Source organism: Pinus tabuliformis, chromosome 7 (genome assembly GCF_031772625.1).
Source record: "Pinus tabuliformis cultivar Carrire ecotype Pingquan chromosome 7, CPIR1, whole genome shotgun sequence".
Classification (NCBI taxonomy): Eukaryota; Viridiplantae; Streptophyta; class Pinopsida; order Pinales; family Pinaceae; genus Pinus; species Pinus tabuliformis.
Window position 1 is genome coordinate 668,959,868 of NC_142293.1, and position 27,314 is coordinate 668,987,181.

Here is a 27,314-nt window from a genome sequence, read left to right on the forward strand (position 1 = left end):
AACCAATCCATTATATCAAAATGGTACCCAATGGCAATACATAGTCAACTGTCATACATGATCAAAGACTCAAAACAAAATACAAATAACCAAGGAGGCTAGAAATGGCCTCTACAACAAAAGTAAACTGTGATGGTGACCAGACTCCAATACTAGTACTACTGGCTAGTAGCTACTGCCAGAGGAGCCAAGATCATCTCGACCAATCTCTGGATCATCATCATCAGAGTCAGACAAGGGGCCCCATGGCTCCTCCTCATCATCATCGTCTCCAACTGCAACTGTAGAAGTGGTGCCAGTACCACTAGCAGGCTGTGCAGCAGATGCAAGCTGAGATAGAGTAGATATGCGGCTGCGCTTCTGTCGTGGCTGAGCAGAGGAAGCACCTACAACTGGAGTCCTACTCCTTGCTGGCTGTGAGACTGAGGCTGGTGGATTGGGATCTGCATTCAACTGAACAGGCTGAAGTGGATGTTCCAGTTCAAGTTCATCAAGATCCTCATCAGGATCAAACTCTGGTGGACGACTCTCCACTACCCAATCTGATGTTGGATCAATGTCTTCCAACACAATGGGATCTGAATCAGGTCTTTTGTTCAGCAATTGGTTCCGTCTGAGCCGAAGGTTGTATTGGACAAAAACTAGATCATTCAACCGTTTTTGCTCCAAACGGTTTCTCTTCTTTGTGTGAATCCTCTCAAAGACAGACCAATTGCGCTCACACCCAGATGCACTGCAAGTTTGACTCAAAATACGAATTGCAAACTTTTGCAATTGAGGGCACTGGCCACCAAAGGCCTCCCACCATTGTGCTGCAAAAAACATAGGAGTGTAATGAATTATGAGTTAGATGAAGGCTGAAGCTCAACAAAATTACAAATTATATCTAACTTTCAAATTATAAATGATTTAACAAGCTTTAGTCTTTAATAAAAAAATAAAACTGTAAAACCATTAAGAAATTGAAAATTGAAATTTTTGTTTACCTGGCTCATCTGCTTCTCTTGCAATCTTTGCTAGGTTCTTCCCAAAGGTACCTATTGCATTGCTGAAGGATGTGACCTGTTGATGCATCTCCAGCTGATCAGACTCCGATGGGATCATGCGTTCAATGCAATCAACCAGTCCATCTCTGACCTCCCCCCTCAAAGCTCCTGACTCCTTAGCTTTATAATGATACCGTGGGTTCAAAAAATACCCAGCTGCATGTATAGGGCGATGGAGTTGATTGTTCCATCTTTCATCAATGATTGCCCAAATGGGCCCATACTTTGCCACTCTATCCTTGTATGTTGTCTTTATTTGCTCCTTTGCTTGATCCATAGCCTCATAAATGAAGCCCATAGCCAACCTTTCCCCATCCACCAACCGCAACACCTTAACTAGTGGCTCAGCAAGCTTCACAATCTCTGCTGCCTTTCTCCAAAAAGTTTCATCATGGACTTTCCTTTTCAATTCTTTGCCTTCTGGTTTGTTAGACCAATTGCTTTGATTCCATTCATCACTGGAAAACATCTTTTGCAAGTTTCTATGTTGGGAAAGCATAGATTGCAATGTCAAAAAATGTGTAGCAAATCTAGTGATGGCAGGCCTAATAATATCCTTGCCTCCAGTGTGTTTCCTCATGAGACTCAAAACCAGTGTATGATTGTAGATAAATTTTGTTATGCTTTTGGCATTATCTACAGTGTTTCTGACCCAATCTAATTTTCCAATATCCTCAAGCATGAGGTCTATGCAATGTGCAGCGCGTGGGGTCCAAAAGATGGTCTTGTGTTTTTCCTCTAACAGTTTACCAGCAAGAACATAGAGGCATTGTCTGTGATGATTTGAACAACATTAGCCACCCCCACATCCTCAATAACCTCATCCAATAGCTGAAACAACAAGTGGCCATCTTTTACCTTATCAGATGCATCAACTGATTTTAAAAACATGGTTCCCTGTGGGCAGAAGACAAGAAAGTTTATGATGGTACGGTTTCTTTGATCAGTCCATCCATCTGACATGATGGTACACCCTGTTCTTGCCCATGAGTCCCTGAACTCTTGCAAATACTCATTAATGGATTGAATTTCTTTCTGCAAACGAAACCCCCTTAGCTCTTGCATAGTAGGGCCTTTGAAGCCTTTTCCAGCAGCATGTATGGCATCAAACATAGGCTCATAATATGGTGAACGAGCAGCATTAAAGGGGATATCAGCATCATACCACCATCTAGCTATGTAGTCACAAGCAGTCTCCCTCAATTCTTTCTTCCAATGGTCATCTAAAGTGGGCTGAATTTGACCTTTACTAACTTCGGGACCATGTGCATCTGATGGAGAGGAGGGAGTGAAATAACTTTTGATAGTCACATCACCCTTCATTCTACCCTTTCCCTTATCTTGAACAGAACCAAAAGAGGGAGGAACATAACGGAAAGGGTTGGATGCCTCAGTTTGAGGGATAGAGGAAGAACCCTCAAAATCATAGTGGGGGTTGGTAGCCATCATTCTTTGTATCTCCCTCTTCCTCCCAATTTCAGCCTGTATCTCTTTTTGCCTAGCCTTATCTTCTTTAAATTTCTCAAAGCTGGCCAACAAATTCTTTCTAATCTCATCAATTTCATCAGAGGTACATGCGGTAATTTGGCCTCTAATCCCTGCCAAGTGTTGTTTCAGCCTATTAATCCCCCCAGGACCTTCCTTAATTTTCCTATGGCAAAACTTGCAATGCATCTGATTATCAACCATTTCAACATATGCCCAAGCAGGATCTTTTGCTCTAGGTGCCATTTTTTGACTAGGAAAACAATCTGAAAATGAAAAAAAAAAAAAAAAAAAAATTGATTCAATGTTCATTTATTTGACAAAAAACACTCTCTAAGCTTTCTTGATATGCACCTAAAATTTACTAAGCAAAACCAGATTTATAGAGGTGGAAAAAAATACCTCCAGGCACAAACTGCCTCCTCAAGCTTGCTCCAAGAATCAGCTCCTCAATGCTGCTCCAAATGGTTGCCCAAGAAGCTCCTCACTCCAGCTACAATGCTCCTCCAAGACTCCTCACTGCTGCTCCAAAACAAGCTCAAGAACTGCTCACTAATTCTCAAAGAAGACTCTCACTCAAATGCATAAGACTGCTGTGAGTGAATGAGAGCATTTGGCTGTCTTAAATAGGGTTTGGGAGGGGGAAATGGACCCCAAAAGCATTTAACAAATTACAATTACCCTTTAGAATCCATTAACTGCATTTAACTTTTGCAAAAATCACATAAAAAGTGAAATTTCATGAGCTGTTACGCTGCCCAGCCGGCCCTACATTGACTCGGCCGAGTCATAACGGACCCGGTCGGGTTGACCGAGTCACATATGACTCGGCCGAGTCATTGGATGACTCGGCCGAGTCGTATGTGACTCGGTCAACCGAACCGGGTTAGCCACCGTTTCATTGCAAAGGCCATCAACTCGGTTCAACTCGGCCAAGTCGGAGTCGATTCGGCCGTTTTGTAAAACAATGATTTATATATAAGAGAGATTATATATTTAAATTGATTTTTTTTTTTTTTTTTCAATGTGGTTCACGGGCACTGAGTGGCCGCTACGTCCACGTAGAGAAGCGGGGCAGTTCCACCCGAAGGGATCTGCCGGTCGGCCATATCAGGCCTAACCCCGAGGGCGTCGAGGAGATTTGACCCCGTGACCTCCCAACTGGGAAAGTGCTTAGCAACGGGAACTCGACCATTTGAGCTATCCCTTGGGGCTTAATGCTTGAATATGTTGATTCAATATTAATTTTGATTATTATATAAATTATATAATTAAGAATTTTTTTATTTTTTTTATTTTTTTATTATATAATATTACTGCTCCTGATTAGCCATTCCCTATAAATTTTGGGGAAACCTCTAGCTGTTCCAGACACCCGTACCCAAGTTCCCAACATTCCCACGTTCTAGAAACTCATGCAACATAGGTTTAATCCCACTCATAATCATCAACAAAAAGCGTACATAGGGGCCAATATTTCTTGGAGAGCCAAAATTCTTATTGCTCAACTAAGGACTAATTCTCATCAACTTCATTGTGAAACAGGGCACTGGAAAAGGCCAAAAGAAGTGTGGGAGGAAAGAGTATGTATTTTTTGCTCTTCCAGAAAAGTGGAAACAAAAAAGCATTTCATTTTAAAATGCGAGGCCTTCAAAGACAACAAGGAAAGTTATGCAGATATTATGGTAACTAGCTCTTGGGATAATCTATTCAGCGAGGGGTTTGTCGAGAAGCTAGGAGCGTTTATTGTGAGACTTCACAGGAAAAGGGCTGAATATAAGAGCCAGATGGAGAAGCAATCTATCCCATAGGCTATCTTTAGCCTCATGGACGTTAAAATAATTTCCTCCTTTCTTTCTACAAGGTTATTTTTTCAACTCAACTTCAAAGGTATTTTAAGTTTATTTAAAATCCATTCTTAATTAAGGAAAAGAATATATATATATATGAGAATATTTAAGGAATTAAAGAAACTAAGAAAGAGTGAAAGATAAATTCCATATATATTCTTAAAAATTGCAAACATTGTTGTCCAATGTATCAAAAAATTTAGAAGACAAACTCGCAAAGCTTCAACAAAGCAAGAAGGTATCACAACAAAAAATACAAAAAGCTTGAGAATGTTTTACAGATAATCAACAAAAAAGGACAATGAAATTTCTCGCTTAAAAAATCACAATCAGAAATTACTTGCACAGGTCAAGAAGTCCAAGGCTATGAAGCAAAAATTAGAACAAGAAAAGGAAGGTCTCAAGAAGAAACTCAACAAGAGTCTATCAGAGAAAGAAGAAGAAAATGTGCGCTTAAAAGACCTTAATCAAAGATTATTAGAACAAATCAAAAGTTAAAAGATGAGAATAAAGACACTAATGTGACATAGGCAATCTAGAGAACGAAGAACTTTCACATACAAAAAAGTCATAATCAAAATTAACTTACCCAAATTAAGAAATTTAAAAATGATAAGAAATTGTTGAAGAACAAATTAGAAGAACTTATCACAAAAGAAGCATTGTAAGTTGCAGAAATCCAAGTTCAAAAATGGGAATAAACAATGATCCAGATAATATCACAAATCATAAAGATCTCAATCCAATTAAATTGAAGACATATTCAGAGGCTGCAATCCAAATGACAGAAATCCCAAGTGAAGATTCTACAATCTACCAAGCAACAATTGTGAATGAAAGTAATCATATACATGAAAAAAAAATCAAGAAATCACCATGAGCATGATAAGGGAGAATCAAGTTATAAAGAAAACTTATCGACATCTTCATCATAAAGGAGATACCTTAATCAGGCAACGTAAGAACATCATATAGGATGGAAACAACCAAGCTATGTTCCGAAAAATATTGATGTCAGTGAAATTGTCTTATGATAAGAATTCATCCTAGGTATCAAATAACCCCAAGGCTCCACATAAGAATAATTTGGGATGGTTAGATCATTTCACAGTGCGACAATTTTGTACCACAATTAAAAGTTCATATCATCTTGTATCATCAAGGATGACAATTCCAAGATTTGGGAAAGACACTAAGACAATACAAGACAGAAAAAGATATCAAGCCTTTTCAGCAATATGATTTGAGGAAAAAGCATTTCTAAAGGGAACAGCAATGTTATGAACATAACTATATCAATAAATAAATAACAATATTTTATTAATTAATAGTTAATGAAGAGACAAATGAAATGACATGTCTCTATGAAAAGACATGACTCCCTATGAAAGGGCTTTCGTGCCTAACTATATATATGAGACCTTCATTATATTCAATCATATCACTTTTGTACTCAAATAATTTATTTATATATACTATTTATCCTATGATGGATATTCTCATAGTCCAGATATTCTGAATAGTTGTATGATAACGAATTTTGTCCATATCATAATCCATCATGAGACAAGTTTTCAAGGGAAGAGTGAGGTAGCGACCAATTATAAATAGAGGAAACCAATGAGCAGTATTTAAAAAGGCTGAGTCATTCTCAGATGCATACTATTTACAATGTTGTTGTCTTTGCTTTTAATATGGTTTATGAAAGGGCACCAGCTCTTGCTTAATCTCCAATCATCATCTTTATTCAAGTTAGTAGGGTGCCTCTCAGTTTCCACGGCCTCTCTAGTCTTTTTTTTCATGTAATGATAAATTTTTGCAATAACTCTGGCTTTCTCAAGGCAGATATGATGTTTGGAGTTGTTTGAGTGCTATACAAGAGCTGATTTTTTGTGCATACATGTGAGATGTCAGCACCATGGTTCTTTAAACCTAATCTGAAGTGTCCTACCAGTTTCGTTGATATAAACCTTGCTACACTCACAAGGAACAAAGCAGACACCTTTGGCTTTCTTATGATCTATTTGGTCCTTAGCATGGTCAAGCAATTTTCCTAAAGTGCTATGAAGAGAGGAGGTTGCTCTTATATTCCTTTTGTTTAAGATCTTGGCTATTTTATCAGTTGTTCCTTGGATGTATGGTAGCAAGAAAGTTTTTGTTATGTCATAGCTTTTTTATCTTTACACTTCCTCTTGATGACCTTTTTAACCTGTTTTTCAGTGTAACCATTTCCTTCAAACTTTACATAGGTGTTCAAGCTCTTGTTCAATGTGCCCATCATCAAAGATTTGCTTGGCCCTAGTAACTAAGGTGTTTATAACACCTATTTTCTGAGCAGGATGATGGTAAGAATCAGTTTGTAGGTACCTGTCAGAGTGAGTCTTCTTTCTATAGACTTGATGGGAGAGGGAATGATCAATGATCCAAGAAAGGAAGCTTCCGGTCATTATTTATTTCCATGGTAAACTTGATTTAGTCCAATTGGTTGTTCATGCATTCCAAGAAGATGTTCAAGTTCTCTCTTCCATGGGTCCAAATAAAATAGGTATCATCCACAAGCCTCAACCAGTGATCTAGTATTTCAAGTGTAGTGTTGATTGCCTTTTCTTCAAAGCCCTCCATGTAAAGGTTGGCAACGATTGATGAGAGAGGAGAATGCATAGTGACACCATGAATTGCTCATATATTTCACCATGGAAGCTAAAATAAGTTGATTTCAAACAAACTTCAACTAAGTTTTCAATTTCATCATCATCGATCCTCTTAATCATATTGATAGCATCATCTACAAGAATTTTAGTGTTCTCTTATAAAGATACAACGTCAAAAATTATCAAGAGATCTGTTTTGCCAACCTGCAAAGACTCGATTCCTTCCACAAAATAAGAGGAATCTTTGATAAAGGATTGAGTATTCCCAACAAGACGTTTAACTCTTTCAGCTAGTAGCTTTGCAAGGTTGTAAGCAGAGCATATAGTGTGGACAATGGGTCTCAAAGGATAACCTTCTTTGTGAAGTTTCAGCAGACCATAGATGTGGGAATGGTAGCAATTTTTGGAATGTTCTTTTTCTTGTCTTCATCCAAGGAGGAGTGTATGGTTGCCTCCATGATATCTATTATTATTTTGATATTTGAACCTTTATCCACCTTCCTGTAGCTACCACTCAACATTAAGTGCTCAATCATTTTTCCACGATATTAATTTGAATCCATAACAGCAATCATATCCCCCTTCTCTACCTTCAAGATCATTATGTCTTTGTTTGCACACAGGTTTCTCAATGCTATGGATTCCTCTAGATTGTTACTTTGGCCTTCGGTGGTTATGCTCTCTTCAAGAGCACAAACCAGTCTTCTTGTTAAATTTCTAATACCAGCCAGATTCATTTCTTCACAGCAATTTAATTTATCCCCAACAATTTATTTATTTACCCAAATAATTACTGAATCACCGAAAATAAAATCATTGGTAATTTTTAACTTCTAGAATTAAATATATGCGGCGGAAATAAACCCAAGCAATCAATCACACGTTGCAAAATAATTAACCCACAACAATTCTCTGTCATTTAATTATCTGGAAAATATGGGTTTTTCAACCTACAGAGATACAAGGAAAAAGACAAAATCCAGGAACCTGTAACTCGCCTCTCACAAAATGAATTCAACCAAAGGAACTCTGCCTCTAGGAAATTATCCTCTCGATGAAATCGGCTTGGAGAACTCGGCCCAAATACTCAACCAGCAACTCGACCTGCACCCTCCTTGCATGCCACTGATGTGCACAAGGGAAAACTTGGCCCTACAGCAACTTGACCTCCTCCAGATAAAATTATCTCCTTCCAGCAACTCGGCCCTACAATCTCCTCTTACACTGCCCCCTTGGATTCGCCCCAATCCAGCCGCACTTCTCCTTCTCTGCGCTCTGTGAAAATTTCATCTATTGCAGCAATTGGAAATTATTCTCCTAACTATAAATTTAATTATGCAATTTATTTGCTACGGCAACAATGAATAAAATCACAATTTCAATTTTCACCATAAAAAAATACTACCGAAAAATAAAATATTGGAAACTAAGAAATTCTAGCACACACACAAGAATTGTGACACATTATTTTTGGACAATTGTCCCTAGAAAAACCCAATGTGGGAAAATCAGTGCAGCAGTTGAGGGTTTTATTATTTATGCAGCAGCAGAAATTTTGAGTACAATAAAATGATGCCAAACTGGCATTTCTATCTGAGAAAAATACTGGCAAAAATATCTAAGGGAATTTACCCTCCTCCTCAAGCAATCCCGCAACAAACTGAGCCTCAGAACTGGCTTTGGAACCCTCTGCATCAGCCTTCTACGTTGCTTCTGCACAGGCCCCACTCGTACTACCCAAAAACTGCCTCTGATGTGACATCTAGCCTATTGTTGCCACTAGAAGTGATTCTTCCAGCCTCCTAGAAATTTTCCCGGCCTCTGGAAAATAAATCGACCCTCCTTCTGGCTTAATCGAACTGCCTATCTTGAGGCACTACGCAGTCCCTGCACTGCCTCCTGAGGAATATTTTCGACCTTCTATTTTTACTCTTCCGGAGTTGGAGACTCCTCCGGAAATCTACTACTTTGCCCCTCTACCACCTGCAACTCGACCTCTGACTCGATTTCTCTTGCTGAATCACCTGCACTAGAAAATCAAACTATCTAGATCACTAAGTATCTGCACTGGTGTATTCTCCATCTACCCATCAACTTCTTATAATCCTCTATTGGAGCACCAACGACTAAGATTAGATCTTAATCAAGGTCCCAGATTAATCTTTTGTCGATCCGTGTGAGTTTTTAGAATATTCTCACCTTGACTTAATTAATTTTGAATAAGCAACCAATTTTCCCAAGTTTAGACTTAGGAAACATTAAAAAATAGGTTAATAATCTAATTAAGTCATCTCTAGGTGGAATTTCCAGAAATGATTTATGGGTTATGGAGATCTCATATTTTCTAGTCTCTCCACCAAGTTTTGTGACTAGAACACATCTGATGCTACAAAAACTAACACTCTCTCTTAGCGAGGACGGTGTTCTAGTGCTGCACATCCTACCACAACACTTTTTCTATGTATCATCTTCTGTCACACTGTTGATGTTTGGTTGTTGCTACCCATTAACTTCTGCGCAACTCTAAGGTTGCATCTGTGTTGTTGTTGACACTATCATGTTGTTGCCAACCCTGCATTTGCACTGCAACTTCCTCTCATCTGTTGTTGCAACTACAACTACTACAACTGAGAAGCATCCGAAATAATTTGTCCCTGCTACTGAAATGGGTTCTCCACCATACCCATTTGTTTTCTAAAATAGATAAACTTAGCTCTCCCTAGAGATTTCGTGAGTATATCTACAATATTCTCTTCTGTGGGAACATACTATAGCTGGACTGCTCCATGTTGCACACAATCTCTGATGAAATGACACTTGATATCTATGTGTTTCGACCTGTCATGAAACACAGGATTCTCAAAGAGCTTGATGCAACTTTGATTATCACAGTAGACACCATACTTTGCCTAAACAAGCTTACCAGTAGCTTCCGAAGCCATATAGCTCCACACGTAGCTATGCTTGCTACCATATACTCTGCTTCTGCAGAGCTCAGTGCCACTGACTTCTACTTCCTACTACACCAAGAAACCATTTCTGATCCAACACTGAAGTAGTGCCCAAAGGTACTTTTCCTATCCACTGAACTGTCTGCCTAATCTTCATCTATGAACCCACATAGTCTGACGTCATCCCCTCGGGTATATCTCAACCCATACTCGATTGTGTCACGCACATACCTCAAAATATGCCTCGTTGTTGCCCAATGTACCCTCTTCGGTTCTACCATAAACTAACTGAGGGTATTGACTACAAAGCAGATATTTGGCCTAGTGTTGACCAGATACATGAGAGAACCGATAAGCTGTCTATACAAGGTGGGGTCAACATCTTTGTCATCTGATGCATCTATCTTCTTCTAGTTGGTGATCATGGGTGTAGACATGGGTCTACAATCCTGCATTCTGAACCTCTTCAAAATATCTGTAGCGTATCTTCCCTGCCCAAGGAAGATCTCCCCGTCCTTCTGCCACACTTCCAATCCTAGGAAATAGTGCATCAACCCCAAATCCTTCATATCAAACTCTGTTGTCAGGTTCCTCTTGCAATCCTCTATGAGCCCTGATGATCCTATCAAGAAGAGATCATCCACATACAATACTAGGATGAGTGGCTCACCCTCTACCATCAAATAGTAAAGGTTGGAATCTGTCACTCTTGACAAATCCCATTTGCTACAAGTAGTTGTCAATCCGACCATACCATGCCCTAGGAGCCTGCTTGAGCCCATATAGAGCTTTCTTCAATCTGCACACGAGTGCGCCTCTCATGAGTCTTGAAGCCCTCTAGCTGTTCTATGTACACCTCTTCCTCTATCACCCCGTTCAAGAATGTTGTCTTGACATCCATCTGGTGAATCTGCCATCCCATATGAGCTGCTAGGGATATAACTAACCAAATAGAAGTGTATCTAGCAACTGGGGCAAAGGTCTCCTCATAATCTATCCCTTCTTTTTGTGCATACCCCTTTGCCACAAACCTAGCCTTGTACTTCTCCACGCTATCATTTGCAACATACTTGATCTTGTAGATCCATCAAGAACCTACAACTGACATGTCCTCAAGCCTCGGCACTACCTCCCAAACATTGTTCATCATGATAGAGTTGTATTCTTCTACCATGGCATCTACCCACACCTGATGTTGTGCGGCTTCCTGAAAGCTGGAAGGTTCTGCAACTTGAGCTACCAATGCTTGATATCTGTCAGGTTGTCTGTGCTCTCTCTTGTTTGTCCTAGGCGCGCCAATAAACTCCTTTGCATCTCTCAATGTCTAAGGTTCAACCAGCTCCTCCTCATCCTGACTCTGTTGCTTTATCTCCTGAAATCTCAATGGATTCTCGGCTTCTGAGGAAATTCTAGAACTGGTTACTGTATTGGATCCCTATGATTGTCTCATTGCTGGTTCCACTGGTTGCCCCTGCTGCTGGACAAATGGAGCTTCCGCTGGCTTATTTTGATCCCCTGCAAGCATCTCACGAGATCTCTTGAAAGCTCGATCTTCCATGAACTTTACGTCCCGTCTCACTACAATATTCCTATTGCTAGGAATGTAGATCTTGTATGCCTTGGAGGTCTCACTATACCCAACGAGAAACCCCTTCTCTGCAGTCTGATCCAGTTTGGTGCGCTTCTCATCTAGCACGTGGCAATAAGCAAAACAGCCAAAGATTTTGAAGTGACTAACCTCAGGCTTCTTCCCTATGAAGACCCCTTCTGGTGTTTTCTTCCCCAATGCTCTATGAGGAGTCCTATACTGGATATATATTGTCGTGTTACATGCCTCTGCCCATAGAAAAATGGGAAAATCTTGGTCATATAACATTTCTTTTGCAACCCCAATTATGGTTCTTTTTTTCCGCTCCGCGACCCCATTCTGTTGTGGAAAATACGAAGTTGTCCACTCTCTTATTATGTCTTCCTTTGCACAAAAATCTGTGAAGTCTTTATCAATATACTCTCCACCACTATCTTCGTGAAGCACCTTGATCTTCTTTCCTGTCGTATTCTCCACGAGAGCCTTAAACTCCCTAAAACGATCGAAGACCTCATCCTTGGTCTTCAAAAAGTAGATCTAGTTTTTTCTGGAATGGTCATCAATAAAAATGACAAAGTATTTGGCACCACTGAGAGCTCCAGTGGACATCGGGCCACAAATATCTGAATGTATAAGTCCTAACACTCCATCTGCTCTGTTGTCACTTCTTGGGAATGTTACCTTAGCATACTTCCCAAGTACGCATCCTCTGCACACATCATCATGTTCTGTCCCAAGTTTTGGAACCACTGTTACTATTTCCCTGAGCATCTTGAGTACTCCGTGGTGTAGGTGTCCCATTCTTCTATGCCATAACTCATTCAGTTCCTTCCCACTGCTAATGTCATTGTCTATTAATGCCATTGGAGAGTCGAGCTGCAACCTGTATAATCTATTGCTTTGAACTCCAATCTGTCTTACCTTGTTCCAACTTAAGTGTTTGACAAACACTTTCTTCCCTACGAAATGGATATCATATCCTTTATCTTGTAAGTGGGTTACTGAAATCAGTTCATACCCAATCCTGGCACATGCAATACATTTGTAGCATTGGTGCTTGCTCCTGACTCCCTCTAAAAATCAATGGTACCTCTCCCTATTGGAGCACACTTCGTTTTGTTCCCCATTGTAATCTGGAAGTCCAGTTGCTCCTTGTTGTAGCTAGAGAAATATTCTCTAACCCCTGTCATGTGACCTGATGCTCTACTGTCTATATACCAGAGACCCTATGAAGCTGATCCTAGCAGGAAAGCAAATTCGTCCTCCAACCTGGAAGACAAATCTAAGGCCCCTGAATGTCAATTATGTCCATGGTCATAGAAAGGACAATTATGTGCGCTTCTTGCACCCGACGCTAATTCCGCAATCAAAAACTACTACAAATCCTCTGCGTCCAATCAGAAATATGCTCAACGAAAATCTGAGTTGTTGTTGCTCTCTCTGATTGCTCAAATCACTATTCTAGGAAATTCGAAATTCTTTTGCCACCTGCAACTAAAAATCGAATTATTCCCAGCAATTCGATTTGCCTATCTCGGTTTTGCATAGCCTCTGCGAATTTCGGCGTGCTGCTCCCACTAAACAATGAAATTCCCTTCTCCGCTTCTAAGCTTCTCGGCTGATCACTCATGCTCTGATACCATGCGAAAATTTCATTTATTGCAGCAACTAGAAATTATTCTCCAAACTGTAAATTTAATTATGCAGTTTATTTTGCTACAACAAACAATGAATAAAATCACAACTGCAATTTTCACCATAAATATATATATATATTGTCGAAAAATAGAATATTGGAAATTAAGAAATTCTAGCACACACACAAGAATTGTGACACCGTTAATTTAGGACAATTGTCCCTGGAAAAACCCAACGTGGGAAAATCGATGTAGCATGGTTTTATTATTTATGCAACAGCGTAAATTTTGAGTACAACAAAATGATGCCAAACTAGCATTTTTATATGAGAAAAACTCTAGCAAAGATATATGAGGGAATTTACTCTTCCCCTCGAGCAATCCCGCAACAAATTGAGCCTCAGAACTGGCTCTAGAACCCTGTGTGTCAACCTTCTGCGTTGCTTTTGCGCAGGCCCCACTCGTACTGCCCAGAAATTGCCTCTGATGTGACGTCTAACCTGTTGCTACCACTGGAGGCAGTGTTGTGAACATCTCGATAACATCCCGATTTTATCTCGAAACCACAATTTTTTGGCCTAGCCGATGTTAGCCGATTTTTAAAGATATTTTTACGGTATCTTAATTTTGTCGATGTTTGCAGATTTTTACCGATATTTTCCCGATTTTTACGATTTTTTTGTTTTCCGGACCCTTGTCAATTTTATGCTAATGCCAATGTTCGCAACATTGACTGGAAGTGATTCTTCCAACCTCCTGGAAATTTTCCTGGCCTCTGGAAGCTGAATCGACCCTCCTTCTGGCTTAATCGAACTGCCTATCTTGAGGCACTGCGCAGTCCCTGCACTACCTCCTAAGGAATATTTTCGACCTTCTCTTTTGACTCTTCTGAAACTGGAGACTCCTCTGGAAATCTGCTACTCTGCCCCTCTGCCACCTGCAACTCGACCTCTGACTCGATTTCTCCTGCTAAATCACTTGCACTGGAAAATCGAACTATCTAGATCACTGAGTATCTGCACTGGTGTATTCTCCATCTACCCATCAACTTCTTCTTATAATCCTCTGTTGGAGCAGCAATGGCCAAGATTAGATCTTAATCAAGGACCCGAATTAATCTTCTATCGATCCATGTGAGTTTCTAGACTATTCTCACCTTGACTTAATTAATTCTGATCAACTAACCAGTTTCCTGAGTTTAGACTTAGGAAACATTAAAAAAAAGGTTAATAATCTAATTAAGTCATCTTTAGGTGGAATTTCCATAAACGATTTTTGGGTTATGGAGATCTCATATATTTTAGCCTCTCCACCAAGTTTTGTGACTAGAACACATCCGATGCTACAAAAACTAACACACTCTTGGTCCACAAAGTCGCTCGCACTTAGAGAAAATTGTTCTTTCTTCGTGATGACTCACTCATTTCACTGATGTCTTCACCTCCTTGCTAGGCTCCCTTTATAATCTTCATTAAGTCTAAATCTCTAACCCCAATCTCCCTTCTAGAACCATCTTAGAGATCAACGGGTTCATATTATTTCTAAGTCACTTAAATAATTAAATTATATATCCTTAAAAAATGATTTAATAGTCTACAACAATTAATTAACCTTTATTATTGTACTTTTCCTAAGTTAGACTTAGGAAAGAAGATATAAATCACTTACTCCACCAAGCAAGCACCTAGAAGAGGCAAATAATGTCTTCCACATGCTAATACACCAAGTCTATGCACAAGACCTTCCAAAGTTATCACTAACTTCAACACTCCCTCCTAGCAAGGAAGGGATTCTCCACCACCCCCAGCTTATCTCGATACTTCACAAACTTCCCTTTCACTAGAGGCTTAGTGAGAACATTTGCCACCTGATCCTCTATAGAAATGTACTGCAATCTCACAGCACCTCTCTGGACCTTATCTCTAATGAATTGATATTTGATCTCAATATGTTTGGACCGATCATAAAACACAGGATTCTTAGAGAGCTTAATGCAACTCTGATTATCACAGTGAATCATTGTTGGCCCCATTTGCAAATAATCCTGCAAGCATCTTACAAAGCCACACTGCCTCAAAACTCACCATACTCGCTGCCATGTACTCTGCCTCTGCTGAACTGAGTGCCACTAACTGTTGCTTCTTGCTGAACCATGATATCGTCATTGATTCCAAGCAGAAACAACATCCAGATGTGGATTTTCTATCCACCACACTCCCTACCCAATTAGAATATGTGTACCCCTGCAACTCCACTCCTCCAGATCTAACATATCCCAGTCCAAAGTCTACTGTACAACACAAGTATCTCAACACATGCTTCGTTGCCACCCAATGAACCTATCTCAGCTCCATCATGAACTAGTTGAGTGTGTTCATAGCAAAACATATATTTGGCTTAGTGTTGACCAGATACATCAAGGAACCTATCAACTGCCTATAGAGTGCGAGATATACTAATTCACCCTTAGAATCACCGAGCTTCTTCAGGTTAGTGATTATTGGTGTAGACATAGGCTTGCAATCCTCCATCCTAAACCTCCTCAAGATCTCAACTACATACTTTCCCTACCCAAGGAAAATCTCTCCTAACTACTGCCACACCTCCAATCCAAAAAGTAGTGCATTAAGTTGATGTCCTTCATGTTGAACTCTGAAGCAAGGTCCTCCTTGCACATCCCTATGAGCTTCTTTGATCCTGTCAAGAAGAGATCGTCCACATACAATACCAAGATAAGTAGTTCATCCTCAACAAGCACAAAGTACAAGTTGGGATCTGCCTCACTCTTGGTGAAGCCCAAACCAAGAAGATATCCATCAATCCTAGCATACCATGCGCGTGGAGCCTGCTTCAACCCATAAAGGGCCTTCTTCAACCTGCATACATGGGAATCTCTCCCATACACCTCAAAACCCTAAGGCTGCTCAATATACACCTCCTCCTTAATCACCCCGTTGAGGAAAGTAGTCTTCACATCCATCTGATGTATCCTCCACCCCATCTCTAAAGCAATGGACATAACTGCTCTAATGGATGTATATTTGGCGACATGTGTGAATGTCTCCTTGTAATCCACTCCCTCTTTCGGGGCTAGCCCTCTCGCCATGAACCTTGCTTTATACTTCTCGATACTGCCATCGATGTTGAATGGTGTTGTCATTAATGCCAACATCTATTCTTGAACACTCTTAATATTTGTCTAGATTGCATCAATTGAAGCTCCAATGTTCAAGAAGCCTCACACTTATTGATGACTCTGAGGATGAAGATCAATGGGTTTGCTCGTAAGGTCATCATCATTGGATGCTCCTTCTCAAGCCAATTCCAATGGTATATGGCACGCTTCGTGGCCCCTCACGACTACGGAGAAATGCTCGATTAAAGATTGGAATCCCATTAAGTAGCCATAGATCCCCAAGGGAGATGCTACAAGCAAATTTGACTATCCAAGGAAAATTAAGTTAAATGAGCTTCTCCTATTCTAAGTCAAAGTCAAAAGGGAGGAAGATTTCTTCATAAATTATTTATCAAAATTCAAATTTAAGTGGTCCTAATGTTTTGCGGGTTTTTGGCTACAAAATCCAAAATCTCAATTTCAATTTGAAAATTAATTGAAGTCGGCCTCCAACGTTTTTGGCTCCAACGAAATTGAAAATTTGAATTTTCTTTTCCCTCTAATTAAAGGTCGGCCAGCTCTTCTCAACCTCTATAAAAAGGCACTCGGACCCTTCAAGTGAAGCACAATTCCATGCAGATCTTTTAAGAACCTCTCTCTAATATTTCAGCCTATGTTTGCAAGGCATATCTAAGCAAGAGTTGAAATATTTGAAGTCTTTCTGGGTTGTTTCTTTTCTGTTTATCCTTGAAAAGGGTTTTGTTGGGTTCTACATATCTGTGTGGTTATTTTGTCCACCTCTTCAAGCATATCATTGAGAATGGTTAATTTTTCTTAGGCCATCTCGGCCCTTATTCTGAAGAACATCAATATCATCTAAGGAAGGTTTGTTGACTGTGGGAAGTTTCAGTATTTTGGGCAGTCTATATCTTACACTTCATGGCAAGCATCCTTTACTAGTCACACAAGAACTGAAGCAAGACCAAGTTTGTTCATAGAAACGGGGCGGGCTACCAGCATAGAAAATTTCTACACCTCCTTGATAGTTTTGACTATCGCCATCTCATGATGATCTTGTATGATTTACGGTTGAGCCTTGTTAATTTTTAACATGTTCTTTGCTTAGTACAGTTATTTCAATATAAGCCCAATTACCAATCCATTTCTTTTCCTTTTGTAATCACATTAAGCATTATAACTGAAGAAGGAACATAAACCATACATGTAGAAGACAAGCCAAGACAAGAGGATACAAAATTGGCTCAAGCCAGGGAAAAACTCCAAGAAGGGGAAAACCCTTGATCAATTCTTCTTATTATAATTATCGAATGTTCAACAGAGAAAGAGAAAGAGAGTACACTTAAAGTCAAATTGGCTTGCCACTATGTTGATCAATACCACTGTCTAGATGTCAAGGAAATAACCCAATCAATTCTACACTTCTGCCTCTTGATCTAACCAGTGGTCCATAATAGATTATGCAGCCACATAACGGACTTCAAAAACAGCTCAATCCTGGATACATATATGCAGCCACATAACGGACTTCAAAAACAGCTCAATCCTGGATACATATATGCAGCTTCTTTGGCTGAAGATAAGGAACCCAAAGTAGATTGATTATGGACTGAATGAAGATCTGGCTAGGGAATACATCTTCCCTAACCTACAGTAGCAAACTCACGATATTAACCTCGAAACCATTTGATCTTCTTAGCAGTGAAAACGGCTTAGGCCAGGCTAATAGATTAGCCTCTTTTCTGTTGATTTTTGGTAGCATCAAATGTGCTCTAGCCATGAAAATTGGTGGAGAGGTTAAGGCACATGAGATCTCCAAGACCCAAAAATCGCTTGGAGAAATTCCACCCAGATGAAGAGATATTAAAATAATTAATATTTTTAATGGGGTTCCTAAGTATAAACTTAGGAAAACTAAACTATTAATGTGTATTAATATAAAATGGGTGAGAAAGTTCTAAGAGACGAGGATCAAGCCAGATCTAATCTTAGCCGTTGATTAGGGACTTAATCTCGACCGTTGAATCGTCAATAGGAAAAGTATATGAGGAGGCTTGAGAGTCAGTTGGAGATACACCAAGAGAGATCAAGAATTCGATTTTATAGGGCAAGGTTTGCTGAGGAAATCGAGTGAGTGATTAGTTGCAGCGAGAGGCTGAAGAATACATATCAGAGAGGCAGCAGAGTGTCGGAAGAGGCAGCACAAAGCCTAGGAGGGTTGACGCAGAGGCAACAAGGGTTGACGCAGAGGTTAAGGAGGCCAGCGCAGAGGACGCAAAGGGCCAAAGAAGCTGATGCAAAGGCTGTAGTGGCTGACACAGAGGACACAGAAAACTTCAGAGGCTGCGCTGAGGTGATTCAGTGGGACAGACTAAGAGTTGATTGGCTGACGCAGAGCTAGAGAGGGTGACGCAGTTCCGAAGAGGGTGACGTAGTTCCAGAGGAGTGCGTGGAGCATCTTTCGCTGTCCAGCACAAGGAACAACTGGAGTCACTGTGGGATTGTTCATGCGGTTGATGATCAGTCGGAATATCCGTCTCCGAATAGAGGTATTATTGCCAAGGATATTCTTTGAAGGGTGAGCCATTTCTGGCACCCTAGTTGTATTCAGAAATCTGCTTAATAATAAAACCCTCATATATGTTGCACTGGTTTTCCCGCATTGGGTTTTTCCAGGGACGATTGTCCAAAAATAACGGTGTCCCTTGTGTTGTCTCAATTTATTTCAGTTGTTGATCTGTATATTTGTGAAGGTTGCAATTGTGTTTATTTCGATGTTTATATTATTAAATAACTTGTTAATGTAAAGAACAAGTAGGAGATAATAAACCAAATATTGCAGTAGGGGTTTCTGAATTGTTAGATTCAGAAATTTTCACATTTTCTTCCATTCAACTGAGGTTTGAACCTGCCATACTCCATAGAAGGTCTAAGGCCAACAAGGAAAGATGAATACTGTCCAAAACAGCCTTAAATACCCATCGATCTAGTTCAGACATGCTTCCAAATGTCTCGGTCTTCTGCTTGAGATTCTCGGCCTGATGTAGGGAAGGGTTTTCTTGTTCCAAATAAAACTAACCTAGACTTACCCTGAAGCCCTACAGCCTACTCAATAGAAGATTCTTGGCCTTGTGACAGAAGAGAAAGCCCAAAACAAAATGCTCCTTCGTCCTCCTTTTGAGATCGGCTAACTTAGACATGGTTTTGAACTTTTGATGTGTGAAATGAGGTTGGAAGCACCTCTATATATACTAGTCGATGGGGTTGAAGGGACGTGACTATTGGGATTGATGAGCCGACATATAGGTGAGGTTGACCTTGATAATTTACATGTGAAAGAACATAAATTCAAAAACCCATTTCTCCTTTTCCAAATTTGACAATCTTTAGTTCGATTTTGGTCCTCCCGAAAAGAGGAATTCAATGCCATACTTATCTTCTTCAAAAGACTTGCCCAGAGTGGAATTTGGCCCTAGTTGCCAATTTTAACACTCCCTCTCAACTAGGGAGAATTCCACTACCAATCCATTTATTATCATGCCATCCTATCATCATGTACCATCTCTTAATCTCATCTCATCTCTGCTCTACTGAACACTGATATGAATATTGAAGAAGAATCGATTGAGAGTGAGTCACAAGACCTTACCACTCTCCACTGACAAAAATCAATCCAAGGTAGAACCTCAATCAAACTTGGTCCAAAATGATCAAGTGAATTGAACATCATGCATCCTAGACATAGGGAGTATGGCAGTACACAATGCATCCATCGATAGTGCTATGGTCCCTATCCACTTTTCCCAACTCATTGGCCAGATGAGAGGTACTTCCCATGTGTCCCGGACTACATGGGTAGGATGATGCAGAAACACTAGCAGGGAAAGAATATATCACATCTTGCTCACAACCACACGTAGGGAAAGGAGAAACCACATCCTACAAACACATGTCATAACCACATGTAGGGAAAGGAGAAACCACATCCTACAAACATGTCACAACCACACATAGGGAAAGGATAAACCACATCCTACACGCATGCAAACCACCAAGAGTAGGGAAAGGATGAACCACATCCTACATGCATGCCAACCAATCAATCGTAGGAAGGATCCTACTCGTGGGGAAAGGATGAACCACGTCCCACCGACATGTCAACCATCAATCATAGGGAATGAGCATCCTACATGTGGGGAAAGGGTGAACCATGTCCCACCGACATGTCCACATGTAGATGCTTGAATGCATCTCTCACTGGGGTATCCGCAGGAGAAGGTGAACCACTCATCCTATGCATATGTCATCATCAGTACAGGAAGGTGAACCACTCACCCTACATACATGTGTCCGCAATTGTAGGGGAAAGTGAACCACTCACCCTACACACATGTCAACCACTATGAGGTATCACAAGGGAAGGTGAACAACTCACCCTGTACACAGAGCATCAATTAGGGGAAGGTGGACCACTCACCCTATGGTCGCTCAAAGCTCAATAAGTACCCCAAGCCTTCAGGAGCTCCCAGAGCTCAATGTTGCATCTTAACAAAAGATCTCTTCATATAGGGGATAAAGCCAGGCTTCTTTCTGAAAATTAATGATATTGCTGACCAAATCGTCAATGGAAGCCTCAATAGCTCCACTCAACAGACTTATTAGCAAAGATCTTTAGCAGCACTCAGCAATCCTCTGTTTCTTACATATCTATTGGAGAAAAATATTTAATTGTTCTTACTCCCTCTTACTCAAGGAGACCACAAACCCAAGCTTGTCTTTCCATAGTGCAAAGTGTTCATCTGGCAGCCTGCTTATCATGAAATCCATCCACTTTGTAGATAAGCCACAATTCTGGCAGTGCTCTTCCATAAACAGAATGTCCTTGCTATACTTGCAAGGAAGATTCAACAGACAACTCCCTTTGAGACTAATATTAAATCATTAGTTTCTTATTTTCTTCAAATCCCGAAGGGTAGCTTCAAGGGAGCTTCATCCTTAGATATACACATTAGAAATTAAACAATGCATGAGAGGATCCTATTATGGTCCTATTCTTTTGAGGTAAGAAATCAGGGAGTCTTCAAACCTTTCTCAAGATCTGGGCTTTTGCCTTTTCTTCAAGAATCATTCCAATCCTGATGTTCTAGACAGAGATTTAGTCAATTATCCGGGCTATGTTGTAACATCTGAGTACTAAAATGGATTCAGTGTAAACTTTGCTTGCTGTAAGTTATAGTAAAACATCCTTGGACTTATCACAGACCAGTTTTAATATGTAGATCCTCAGCAAGGCACATTTTCAATGAGGCACAGCATGCTGATTACAACTATAGCATATTCTACATCTAGTAAAGGGTCTTGGTGAGCTAATGTATTCATACCCTTATTCTAGATAACATCATTGTCCAGACTCCAACTATTAACTGATCATATCTTCACCTATAACCATAGTTCCTATAAATAATCTCAGCAGTGTAGATTCCAGTTTTCTGTAGCATTTCGATAATGACCGGTAACTATAGTTATTCTCAAAATAACCTCAGATGGCATACTATAACATAGGATGGCACATTCTACAGTGAAACATCTGTAGCTCTTGAGATCATCAACCAGTTGATGTAGTCTTTGGATCATTTAAACCAATGCAGACAGGCCTTAGCTGAGTATAATATAAATTAACTTTTGTAACAATTTGGATTTTGAATGGTGTTTCAACATGTCTCCTTAGCAGAGATCTAGGTATAAATGTCATAAGAGATTAAGCAACACTCTTTTCAAGGTCATCTTCACCGAAGTCCTTTCTTTGCTGAGGCTTGATCTTTCTACAAAAGACAACAGGTCAAATCAAAGCACCAACTCCCTCTTGGTCAGTTGATACTGCATAAGATACAAAGGATCTCGGCCTTTGCAACACAGATCTGTACTTCTGAATCACAGTAATCAACAACAAAAAAGGATTATATACCTTTAAGACTGCTTCTTTAATGATGCTACTGTAGGGCTCCAAGGTAAGTCACTGTTGAGGGAGTTCAAAACTGAAAGAGGATAAATGTTGATGTGAAATGTCAAATGTCCTTGATGCCTGTAGATTTCCTCCATTCCAATGTAACAAAAAGTTTTAATATAGATATTGCCATTGCAAATAATGATTCCCCAGGTCAGCTTAATTGATTCAAGTTGAGAGTATACATATATGTGTTGATCACGATAATGCTGGAGGTATTTATCATGGATCCAGCTACTCATACTGTCTCAGGTCAGCGAATATTCTAATGCTGCGGTCCAAGACTGATAGCAAGGAGATTAGCTTTCTTAAAAACCACTCATGAGATGATAGATCTAATGATCATATAGGAGTCTCGGCTCCTTCTTTTTCTGGGTTATGATCAGACTTTTGGAGAGAATTTTGGCCCTTACGATCAGGTAACATTCATGCTAAAAAATATCCTTTCTATGACAAGGATGATTTTAAATCAGGGTTTCAATTCTCTTGGAGACTGTTCTTTTCTAAGAACAAAATAATTTCCTTTCTTCTAAGATGCTGATAGAAAGGTCATGTATGCCATACAACTCTAGGACAGTTCCTTCATAAAACTTAGGTGTACATACCAGAGTAGCTCAGAGAAACAAAACAAAACAAAAAAACAGATATTTGTGCCTTTTCGATACTTCATTATAGTGACAAATTGAGCCTTGAAAATGATGCATATTAAAGTCAACGACTGATGTCACTTCACTGGGATCAACAAGAGTTCTTCTCTTTTGATTTGGTCACAACTTTGATTGTGAACAAGTCTCATTATCAGAATTTCCATACAAGACTGTTTGTCACAATACCATAATTGCCTCTGGGTGCCATACATATATCAACACTTCTTCTAATGCTGACTACATGTATGAATATTACACTGCCTACAAATATGATGCCATACCAATAGTATTCTATACTGTAGAGGGACAAGAAACCACACGTACTGCAGAGGCCATGTCAATATATATAGTACAATAATGGCTTAGAGTATCTATAACATGCTAACAATGTGGATCAACTTTACTCGGTTGAGATGATTGCCATGACTTAAATACATATGGTCCAGTCATATTTACATACCTTCATATTTTTGTGCCAATGTGCAGAGGATTTGAAATTACAGATGTGATGAGCCAAAAGAGATGAGATGGGTGCAGAACCATACAAGGTGCCAAACAGTGACAAGATGTGCAAGACCATACATCTGAGATGTAAGCATTTTCGGAGGCATTTTGCCAACTGTATGATGCCACATAACACATGGATATTGTGTTGAGATAGAGATGCAAAGTGAGAGCAAGACCCCTGGCATGTAAGCATAGCAAAAATTTTGTGACAATGAGATCTATTCCATGCGAAATTACAGTAATAACAGTACAAGTTTTCTGGAAAATTTTAGAGTTATTAGAATCATGTGAAGTGCCTCAGATCAAAACATCTCTTGCGCTATCTTACTCCAGCTATATTCCTAATGATCAAGTTATCCAAAACAAGTACTGTAACTCTTCAAACAAGGTATCACAGTGGCTAGGCCCTATCTTCTGCACAGACGTGTCTCCAAACTCAGCCAGAAATAAAGAGAATTAGTCATGCTTTTACATGTTAAACATAGCTTGATTTAATGCCACAAGGAGCTTGATCCTGGATATGCTTCTGCCTTTTGATGAAGCCTTGAATTTTGAAGAGAAAGGAGGCCATGGAGACTTATCAACGAGCTTCTTAGTGATTGCATTCCTTCTTGCTTGGGCTTGTCCTCACCTCAGCTCTGATACCATGTTAATTTTTAACATGTTCTTTGCTTAGGACAGTTATCTCAACATTAGCCCAATTACCAATCCATTTATTTTCCTTTTGTAATCACATTAACCATTATAACTGAAGAAAGAACATAAACCATACATGTAGAAGACAAGCCAAGACAAGAGGACACAAAATTGGTTCAAGCCAGGGAAAAACCCCAAGAAGGGGAAAACCCTTGATCAATTCTTATTATAATTATCGAATGTTCAGCAAAGAAAGAGAAAGAGAGTACACTTAAAGTCAAATTGACTTGCCAATATGTTGATCAATAACACTTAAAGTCAAATTGACTTGCCAATATTCTGCTACCATATACATTTTCCAAACTATAGTTCACCCCTCTTCAACATTGGATTGAGTTAGAATGTACTGAAACAAGCTATCCTATTTCAGACTTTTGTATTGGCTAGCATCTAAGTTACCGGATCCGGCACAGGGGGGTCTAGGATCCGATCTGGATCCACTTGGATCCATGCAGGAAACGGCCACGTGGCGGATTGCAATTTGCTGGAAACAGATCCTGCATAGGATCCCGTGTTGAGGAAACGGATCCCACAAGGAAATCTGACCCTGCCACGGATTTCAACCTAATTGCAATGCGATTTTTAGATTTTAGGTTTCGTTTGGTGGTTAATATGATGAAGTGGTCCCTGCTTGCATTATTCCACGAGTTTGTCGGCCACACCCTGCTCAATTTCAGTGTTTTAGTCTTCATATTTATAATATATCTAATGATTTCAGTTCTAAATGTTGTGATTTATAAATAGATTTGATTTATAAATTTAACAAATATTATTATATTTTTTGTACTTGACGTATCCTTGCCGTATCCGGATCCTTGATTTTCAAAAATCTAGCAGATCTGGATCCGGATCCGTATCCAAATCCTGGTAACTTAGGCTAGCATGTATGTAATGTAAATTTATTTTGCAACCATGATGTACTTGAAATTCCAGAATATATAGGCCTTATTTTCAATGTAAACTTTGTTTTGGATCGTCACCAAATACAAGAGTAGATTTCATGGGTTTGAAATGATGCTTGGATGGTTGCATTGGCTATTGGACTTCACTTACCCTCTTTTTGCATCCTAAGTTAGAGTAGCCTAAGATGAATAAGCTCAACACAGGTAAGCATTAGTTTACTATAATTTTTGGAGGAGGACTATGGTTATATTTAAGCATTAACATTTGTGCACACATGTTGTGGTTGATCTAATTGCTCAATTGTTAAATTAATCTAGGCAATATTATCTTTAGGAAGTCCCCTTTGAGTTGGAGAGGAGGCAACCAGAAGTGTGAGAAAGTGCTATTGTGGTGACAGTGGGTAGCCTTCCATAGTTTACAAAAACAGCCCCTTCATGCTTCGAACTTTACATCATTTTGGAGTGCTAGATTATGTTGTAACAGGTGGCATTAAAGAAAAGTCCATAGTAGTGTCAAAAGTCAGATGATACGAGACAAAATCACGTATTCTATACTGTTTATGCCCACCATATATGACAGTTCCAGGCTTCCAGCACACCAGACTTCTCATCATCAATTACAATCAATGAAGTATAATCAATTTGATTCTCTTATGTTGCAAGCTACACTCTGAGAATACTCTTGATGCTTAAAGATTTCAATACACCTGAATTAAAAAAACTTTTCTGGAAATTGCACTGTATAAAACTACAGATAAGACCTTTCATTCACCACTCATAGAGACAACAAATGATTTGCTCAATTACTTGTAAAACTATAGTTCTTGTCCAAAAAATGTAAATGAAGCACAAGGGAAAGCCAATGAGACATACAACCCAAGGAGTTCGCCGGTGTCCACTCAACACCTTTAAGCAAGTCCCAGTCTCATAACATATTATTTTCACCGTGTGATCACCACTGTAAACAGGAAACCATGTTCAAGTACTACAATAGTCTCGACCAAGGCAAACAAGAAACTTTTATATGAAACTTTTAAAGGAATAGATCTCACTGTGTAGAGGCAAGGATGCTTCCATCAGGGCTGAAAGCAGCAGCAATGGTAGACCTGGGAGGTGGTACTAAAGGGCAGTACTTAGCAGAATAATGCTTCAATGATTCTTCTTCCAACCTGAAATAAATAAAAAACAGCAATATGAATTAAAAAACCAATCTGGAAACTATTCTCAGTCACTGCAGTGATACCATACAAGATAATTGTAGAAATCGTAACTTTATGACTTCCTAGCTGCGAATTGAAAATAGGCCAAGTATAACGCTACACAATGGTTTGTAAAATCTCCTCAAACAGGTGGCAAACTTTTAGAAACAAACAGATTGAAAATCACAAATTTCCATCTTCAAGACACACACCAATGATAATTAAAATATCACCAAATTAAAATTCTGCTCTCAAGTCTGTGGGATTTAAGGTACTTTGGCATCTGTGATGTTGTTGGAGGACCTACTTCTCAGGATAATTCCTCAATCAAAACTCAAAGGATCTGGTATATGGGCATGGTGGGGAAAGGCACAAAATCCAAGGAAGATGACTTTGCTGAAGACTTACATGGGATTTGTAACTGATGACTACCTTTCACACTGCATGGTGGCCTTGTCCACCCAATTGAATCATTTAGAAGAGTAAAGGACCCAACAAGGGTAAGGGGAAGAGTGAGAAGCCAAACTTGCGGCCAAAAAAGGACTTAAGTAAAATCAAGTGCTTTATTTCTCATAAGCACAGTAATTATGCATCACAAAATCTGAATAACAAGAAGAGTAAAGGGAAGCAGCAGTGAAAGCATGTAGCAGCTTCTGCAGAAACTCAAATGAGAGAGTTTACTGCCAAGTTCGAGAAGGATCTCTCGATGGTATCTTGCCTTTCCACCAACACAATACCTAGGAATGTGTGGTATGTGGACAGTGGGGCTTCTCCTTGCATATATGTCTGTTTCCGCATATATATATGGCTCAGCTATCCTGATGGCCTTTGCTCCTGTCTCTTCATGAATCTGCTCTGCATCCCCTTGGCTTCATGTCATCCTCTAGTATCCAGAATATTGCCATATTGACATCAATGACAACCTAGTTCAACAATCTCCCCCTTTGTTATTGATGGCAATATTCTTCTTCTCTCCCCCTTTGACATCAATGGCAAAGGAGTGCTCTGGGACTCCCCC

At 39.6% G+C, this 27,314-nt stretch overlaps 1 protein-coding gene across 1 annotated transcript in view; it reads right to left on the reverse strand.

Annotated features, from left to right (window-relative positions):
• LOC149249229 (uncharacterized) overlaps positions 1-26,742 on the reverse strand; it is a 194,239-nt gene extending 167,497 nt beyond the window's left edge. The window contains exons 1-3 of the mRNA XM_089452400.1: positions 26,729-26,742; positions 26,150-26,266; positions 25,971-26,055 (exon numbers count right to left, since the gene is read on the reverse strand). Of these exons, the coding sequence (XP_089308526.1) occupies positions 25,971-26,055; positions 26,150-26,266; positions 26,729-26,742 (216 nt within the window). The remainder of the gene's footprint in view (positions 1-25,970; positions 26,056-26,149; positions 26,267-26,728) is intronic.
• Positions 26,743-27,314: the final 572 nt, after the last annotated feature.